This window comes from Centruroides sculpturatus, unplaced genomic scaffold, assembly GCF_000671375.1.
Source record: "Centruroides sculpturatus isolate CEXI.00-Female unplaced genomic scaffold, Cexi_2.0 scaffold1397, whole genome shotgun sequence".
Taxonomy (NCBI): Eukaryota; Metazoa; Arthropoda; class Arachnida; order Scorpiones; family Buthidae; genus Centruroides; species Centruroides sculpturatus.
In genome coordinates, this window is record NW_019385786.1 from 174,817 (window position 1) to 182,874 (window position 8,058).

The 8,058-nt window shown below is 34.0% G+C and overlaps 1 protein-coding gene across 1 annotated transcript; it reads right to left on the minus strand.

Moving 5' to 3' along the window:
- Positions 1–4,045: 4,045 nt before the first annotated feature.
- LOC111642131 lies at positions 4,046–5,574 on the minus strand. Its single transcript, XM_023388413.1, has 2 exons — positions 5,360–5,574; positions 4,046–5,202 (listed from the first exon to the last, which is right to left on the minus strand). The coding sequence occupies exons 1-2, from the start codon at positions 5,524–5,526 to the stop codon at positions 4,149–4,151; spliced, it is 1,221 nt and encodes a 406-aa protein (XP_023244181.1). The 5' UTR covers positions 5,527–5,574; the 3' UTR covers positions 4,046–4,148.
- Positions 5,575–8,058: the final 2,484 nt, after the last annotated feature.

An 8,058-nucleotide genomic window follows, 5' to 3' on the forward strand; every position in this document is an offset into this window, starting at 1 on the left:
CAGAGCAGTAATTTTATACATTTCTTGTGAAAGAAACATTTCTTATTCAATGGCCATAAAAATTATTTATATTAATGATGTCTCCAAAGTTCAATGAAGTTTTCACAGAAAAATAACCTATCAGAAATTGCGCCCGCCGGTTGGTGCACTGCTCCGCGACGAAAACGAGCTTGAGCAATGGCGACGTCGAACGGTGCACACTCGGTAAGTAATCCTACAATTTTTTGTTTATAGCATAGTTTATACGGATTATTCCCTAAAAAAATTATACATATTTTGGAAATGTTGAGTCGAATTAGTCTAGAATCGATTAATTTTATGGAAGAAAACCTTTCAAACAACTGTAGTCCGTAAACTTCACACGTGTTGGGCTGTGATTGACAAGGACTCGTACAAAATTGATTCATAAACGACGGAACGTATCTACCGTGTTATAGGGGGGTTGACTGTAGTTGATACCTGAAATAAAAAAAAAAAAAAAAAAACATTCTTAATAGACAGTATGTTCAAGTAGAATTTTGACAAGTACTGCACTTTTAGACTAGGCACATAGTAAATATGTAGTCTAAGTGTGAAATGCACTAACTGTACTGTACTGTATATTATAAAGTATTTATCAAATAAAAGTCATTCTAATTATATGAAGTAAAAACTATGCCATAAAGTTACCCATATAATAATTTCGTAATGATTTTTACAGAAATAATTGCTCCAGACCAGAACGGATTGAAAGATTTTACTTCCAGTTTTTATTTTATTTTCCACTAGCAGACCCCGCCACGCGTTGTTGTTGCTCAAAATCTATTATAAGTGTATAATACTTCCTCTGTGTACACTAAGTACAGATTTTTCGAAAAATCATACTTAGTGTATATTCTCTTGACATACTCTATTAAAACGCAATCAAAAACGCAAAAAAATGCGTCTAAAATAGTATAAATAGAAGCAGAGTTCTTCACAGTAAGCCTTAATCCTCTTCATCTCTCCCCCCAGTGGGGGAATTTCGATATGTATCTATACTAATATTATAAAGAGGTAATGTTTGTAAGTATGTATGTAAGTTTATATGCAGCAGGTAATCTCCGAAACTACTCATCCGATTTCAAAAATTTTTTCATCATTATTTAGAATGGAACTTCAGGGTGGACATAGGCTGTATATTATTCCGTTAAACATGGGGGATGGACAGTTCTTTACAATAAGCCTTACGGGGAAGGCTTACCGTAAAGAACTCTGCTTCTATTTATACTATTTTAGATGCGGGTTTTTGCGTTTTTGATTGCGTTTTAATAGGGTACGTCAAGAGAATGTACACTAAGAAGAAATTTTTCGAAAAATTCTCCCCCCACGGGGGAAGTGTTATACATTTATAATAGATACATTTTGAGCCACAACAAGGCGTGGCGGGATCTGCTAGTATTAGATAAAAACACGTGTGTGTTCGAATGCAACGTTGTGTCAAAATTTCAAAGGAATCGGTAGGAACAAACGAGCATTACATTTTTACTTATATACATAGAAGATGATTTGGGTTCGTTTTTAGTTCATCCTCACAGAAAAACATAATGCCTTACACTTTAGTAGAAAAGTAAACTTAGGTCGTCGTACTCGCGGAGTTAACGCCATCTGTTGGACACAAAAGTCTTAATCCTAGATGATATCTTTTAATTTATATGACTGTTTAACAGAATAACATACAGCCTATGTCCACCCTGATGTTCCATTCTAAATATTGGTGTAAGAATTTTTGAAATCGGATGAGTAATTTCGGAGATTACCTCCTACATCCAAAATTACAAACTTTACCTCTTCATTATATTAGTATAGATTATTAATTTTAAACCTGGCATTTCTTGTTGTATGTTTCAGTTGTTGGCATTACACTGAAATATNAGGCGATTCTCGGGCAAAATAGGAACTATTTAGATAAGTCTCTAATTATCTCTTGTTTATCAATCCATTAGTTTTAACTAAAATATTATCATTTTCCATTAATTTTTGTCAAATTCAAAAAATTAAAAAAGCTGTTCACAGACACTTGAATTGCATTTATCGCAATAGTGATTGTTTAGTTGCCGATTTATTCGTGTGTCTGCAAATAATCACTAGTGCGCTGTTTGCAACCAAAATTTAAAAATTACGGATAATTTAAGGGTTAATTTTAATCATATGCATTTTAACATTTGGATTAAAGTGTAACAAATTATATTTCGATACGTAATTGTAAAACTACAGAATAATCATAACAAAAGTTTGATCAACAATAAAGATATATTTTTATAAAGTAAGTATTACCTGAATTAAATTTGATTAGCTATGTAATTAATATAAATCTTACTAAAATCATAAAATAACAAATGCGTGGCTATGCCTTTTATTAAAAAGTAGCTTTTTACACTCGTTGTTATTAATCCTAAATTTTAAAATTGCATGTGCAATTTTAAAATTTAGGAATGCCTATGAACAGCGATGGAAGTATGTTATGGTAAATAGAGCGTTTTATAGAAAAACTACTAAAATTAAGAAAGTATTATGGGGTTAATCGTTCCCATAACGGGCTTGCAAAAAAAGTGGCCATCATAGTCCCCACAGGAGGAAATAGTTTAAAAAATATTATTGAAAAATTTGATCTGAAAGTCTTTTTCCACTTATGATTAATATCGCGGTTTTTGTAATAATTTAATTTTTAGTAATAAATTGTAAATATTTTTTGATTTTAAAACTGATTTTTAAAAGAACAATAATTTTGAAAGAAAAGGTTACTTTTTTCATGTCTTTTTTAGTGAGTCATAACCAGAAAATGACATCTAAAAGACAAAATGAAGTTATTTCATATCTAGGGCTTAGTCGCTCAGAAATTTCAAGATCACCGTGAATTATTAAAGGTATTTGGTTCCGATCCTGCTTTGAATCCGCCTATAAATGGTGGACAACCGAAGAGATCAACACGGGATCGAATCCGAGAAAAATCTGTATAGATGTTTTTACTGATTATCTGACTAAAATGTGTTGTCCTCCGTCTTTCATCATTAGGACGTGCTATTGTAAGCATGGACGAATGTATTGATACAATGGGGCTAAAAATAAAAGGTTCTCTTAGTACCTACAGGATTAAGCGGAATTTTGTTTAACTATAAAAACTCTTACGCATCGTATGTAAAGAATAGTGCTTAAAAATTTATATCATATGAGGAGAAAATTCTATAATTTATTTCCAACAATTAATAAAAAGATAGAAGAATATGATTGTATCTTTAACCGAATTCATTTACTTTGAAAAATATCTTCCGAATGTATCACCAGGAACCTTCAGCCGAAATTCATCCATCGGCCACGACCTATAACATTACCAAAAAAGGGCAATAGAAAACACGAGAAGGACTCCCCCCAATAAAAAGGAGGAAGCGATGACGATTGCCGTCATTGGTCCCTCCATTCGTTCGCATTCTCTAGAATTCGTGGCAGATCTTGGATAACTTCGTACATCGAAGTTTGGCATCTACTCATCCCCTCGTGATTTCCTTCCAACCGAGGACGCCTCTGTTATCTAAACTAAAAGATTCCGAATAATCAATTCGTTACATTTTCAAACTGATCAACTCGAAAACGAAAGAATGATCTGTACAAGGTATTTACCTACCCGCGAATCTCTGTAAACTGTTTTTGCCTCGGGAATAAGACTCACAAAAATACGAGTTACAATAGCCCTTAGTTGTAGTACGCAGAAACGATAGCCAATACTTATAATATAAAAAGTCCCTTATAAATCCTGAATAATATGTATGATTCTTTACTGTAAATACTATTTTATGATAAAATAAACGGGTAATTATATTTATATTGATCCTTGGCTGGGTAAACTTCTTCAAGTCTCTTCAACCGCCTTTATCGCGGATTCGACCGCCTACGAACGTGACCGCTCGCGTGTGTACGTTTACTATCGCGATTTCTGTGTCCATAAAGACATAGTGGTGTCACCCTGCTGTTGTGTCTTGACGTGGTGCCGACCCCGCGGTGCCACAAATAACTCAAGAAACTTCGATAGTAAAAGTTAATTTTAATTATTCGAAATTAAAATGCATAAATTTTTAAATATTACGAGATTAACATTATATAATAAAGAGGAAAATTAATTTGTGAATCCGTATTTAAAAGTAGGGCATAATATCGAAGTAGAAGTAGTCAAATTCATCATTCAATCTCAATTCAGGTTGCGAATATTTAAAAATTTGAATTCCTTCGAACGGATTGTAGTAATTTGCCGAGGGACTGATTCTTATCTTATTTTCTGCAATGACGTCTCTCTCTATAATTTTAGCAATCAATCGATAAAATGTAAACTTTCGAATGTGTAGAGGAGCACTAAATAAAACACGTCCGTTCGTATAACATGCTTTTTTAGGACGCAATTTCTTCCGTAATATCAAGTTAAAAAAATAAGAGAACTTCACAGTTATACCTTCTTCTCTGCAATGTGTTATAGGAAGATAAACGTTGTTGATAAAACAATCTTCCTTAGCAACTATGTCGCATATAAATCGAATATTTGTATTCATACTCCATGCTGCGTTAATAAAGTATGCACTTCGATTAACATAAGAAAACCAGGACGAGAGCAATTCGTGCTTTCTTGGGCATGTAATATCACAAATACTGTCCGGAATAAACCACGTCTCGTCGAAATCTTTATTTTGCAAGTAGCATCTTATTGCATCTCTCTCTACGTCTGTTAAGATCGGTTCAACAAACACTTGCGATTCCAGAAACCATTCTGGCATTGTCAGAAATCGTATATACGGAAGAAATGGTTTCATGACTTGCCTTAGAGATTTTTCATTATTAACTCTCTTCTTGGCCCATTTTAAAACTATTTTGAAGATGTCTGCTTCCTCAATAGATGGATTTATTGGCCTGCGAACGATTCTATCCATGGTTGTTGCTTCACAGTTCAGCCATTCGTCCGATGAAAAAATTTCTTGCCATTTCGAACTTAATATATTCCAGCATAAATATAGCAATCTGCCATCCCTCTGTTGGCATGCTAAGTCGTGTACATAACACACGTTTATAACTCTTGACGAATCGGTCATGAAATCTCGACATTCTTTATTCAAATTACCTAGGCCTAATCGTTTGCTTACGCAAAATATGTCCGTTGCATTCTGTATTGATTTTACGGTTTCTCTTCCTTCTTCCAGATATCTAAAAACAGAAAATGCGATAAAAAAGGAACTATAATTAGAGCCAATGTATATGATTTTAAACTGATGGCAATTATCGTTATAGCAGAAGAAAACGATATTGATGCAAATTAGAATGTGTGAACATAAGAATTTAAAAGATAATTACAGAAACTCACTTTTTTATTTGTTTCAAAGTATCCGAGGAATATGGCATGTAAAAAAAGACTGATGTGTTTGAATAAGGACGTAGCATTGTTTTTATTCTCTCGCTATATTCACACAAAATGGATTTTGAGAAATGGATCTGTTGTTTGTCATTGCAGAATACTGTAATCCGATCCATTTATCTTAAATAAATTTTAACTATGCGAAATACCGTAAATAATGTAAGGAAAATTATTGTCTAATTTACAGTATTGTTTCGTCATAAATACCTTCGTACAGTATTGATTTTAAAGGTTAATCGTAAATAAATTTAACGAGAGTTAGGGCTGTTATTAACTTTTATTAGCTTTTTTCTCTTATTTAACAGTCCGAATGCAACCAAACATAGTATGATGATATTTCAGGACATATTTTTACAACACACATCACTTTTGACGCTGCATGCAACAAACATTTTATTTGTACGAGACACTCTTGTCATATAGCTTTGTAGGGGATACTACTCAATGTGATCCTATTTTGAAAGAGTAAAACCCCTGAAGACAAAATGATAGGTTTGCGTCCTCGATCAGGCTGCAATCTTAGACGAACAGTTTCCTAAGATCGTGTGATTTTTCTCTCGAGAGCTTGTGTAGTCGATAATAGTTCGAGTTGTAAATTTTCGCAATAGCGAAGTGCAGTTGCAGCTTTGTCGTTGTTTTTATAAAACAGTTTCCTATCAAATACCGCGTTCCGCAACGTAATAGGTAACATACCAGATAAGAATGTCATTAAGAATTATGTTTTTACCCAGAATATGGCTGCAACGAGTGTGCTTATCCAAAAGACTGCTTATTTTTATTTAAAGCGCCAAAATTGTCATAAGCGAATTTTGGTATTACTTATTAAGAATCTTTAGTTTTGTTTCATTTGGCACTTGTGCCTGCTAAGACTGATGACGAGGTGCCTCTTCTCTGAAAGTAAAGAGACGTCCCCGTTTACTTTTGACTACCGATGCCTTATCAGGTTTTCTTTTCTTATCTCAACGTGGTTCTGCTGCCATCTGCAAGATAAAGTTTAAGCGAAAAATATTCTTGTCGGTTACCATTTAGTTGAGGATGACATCCTTACGTTTATGAGAGCGGCATCAAACCTGCGTAACCCAATAACGACTTTGTGTTTTCACACTTTACTTTTTTAACATTTGATTAAGCACGTCTACTTCGTACTTTATTTTTGTTGTAAAAGATTGCCGATTCTGATGTGTTTTGTTGTTTGTTCTAGTGCCCTCTTGCGAGTGAAGGTTACTCAAAAAAATTACCTTTTTCTTTTTTCTCTGGAAAATTGTCAAGGTGCCATTTTCAAACTCTCACAAATTATTTTAAATAATTTGCATTAAAATCTCGCGACCCCAAGATTTCGCTAAGCAACCCCAAATGGGATCACGACCCATAGTTTAAGAAGCCCTGATCTCGGTCGAAGGTCAAGATTATTTTATGGTTAAAAGTATAAGCTTTTTCTAATGGGAAAAACCATACTTTTTATTACTGGAATAAACAGGGAGGTAAAAGTTACATTTACATGGAAACAACGGAAAATTTCACAATCATTGCCTCCCTGCCTATTCACCTCCCTGCCTATTTCAGTAATAAAAAGTATGGTTTTTCCCATTAGAAAAAGCTTATAATTTTAAGCTTAAAATAATCTTGACCTATGACCTAGACAATAAGGTCAAAGGTACTGTACATCCGGTTGTGAAATTTCCTGCTCTCTCCATTTCCGGTGTCAAAAATATGTGTTCCCATTGAAAAAAACAGACTTGACCATCAAATGATTTTGAAGGTCAAGCAAGGACAAGGTCACATCTGAGGTTACCAATTAATTGGCCCCTCGACACCCTACAACTTTTGTCTATACCTTTTTCCAAAATAATGAGATCCAATTAAGTTGTTTCAATGTCTCAAGATAAAAAATGCACCCTGTATATCTATATACCAAATGGGGGTGTGCAATTTGAATCTTGCCACTGGTGATGCTAGTGTCAGCTTGACAGAGTTGTACCTTACCTAACTTTCCGGAAGTGAGTAAAATAGTGGAGGCTGAGAGGAAGGTTTAATCCGCTTATAAAAACAGGGTTCTAAAGAATGTAATAGATGTCGAATTAAGAAAGAAAACAACAGAATTTGGACTATAGATAACAGAAATAAAGGCATAACTTTTAGAAAGGTACGCAAGCTTAAAATAATAAGTATTAAACTGAGGCATTTAGTTTTTGGGTTTTGTTTTCGTTAGCTGAGGTATTAATACGCAACACACAGTACAGTAGACCCTTATAACACGGATTCCTATAATTACGATTCCTATAAGACGGCGAAAAATTGCGACGGTATCCGTACAAACCTGGTAAAAAAACTCCTATAATTCGGTAAAACGTCATCGGGCAGCCGAACTACTTTCCGCCGTCCAGCGCCGCGCTACGAAGAATTTAGGCGGGTAAATTGAGTATACAGTAGAACCTCGATTATCCACCCTAATTGGGGACTGGGGTTGGTCGGATAATTGAAAAGTCGGATAACCGAAAAATATGAAAAAATCCATTATTAGTGTAGTATATTATTATATCCCATGTAATTAGTATATTAGTATATCGCTATTAACCTATTTTGCGTTGAATTTTCATCGATGTTAAGCCTAACAAAAATTTTTTAAAATAATAATCGTCGCTATTGTA

Excerpts from the sequence above, each read along its gene's own strand:
- LOC111642131 (XM_023388413.1), bottom strand. The coding sequence starts at position 5,526 with ATGGATCGGATTACAGTATTCTGCAATGACAAACAACAGATCCATTTC. Across the intron at positions 5,203-5,359 it reads ACTTTGAAACAAATAAAAAA|ATATCTGGAAGAAGGAAGAG; the intron begins GTGAGTTTCTGT and ends TTCTGTTTTTAG.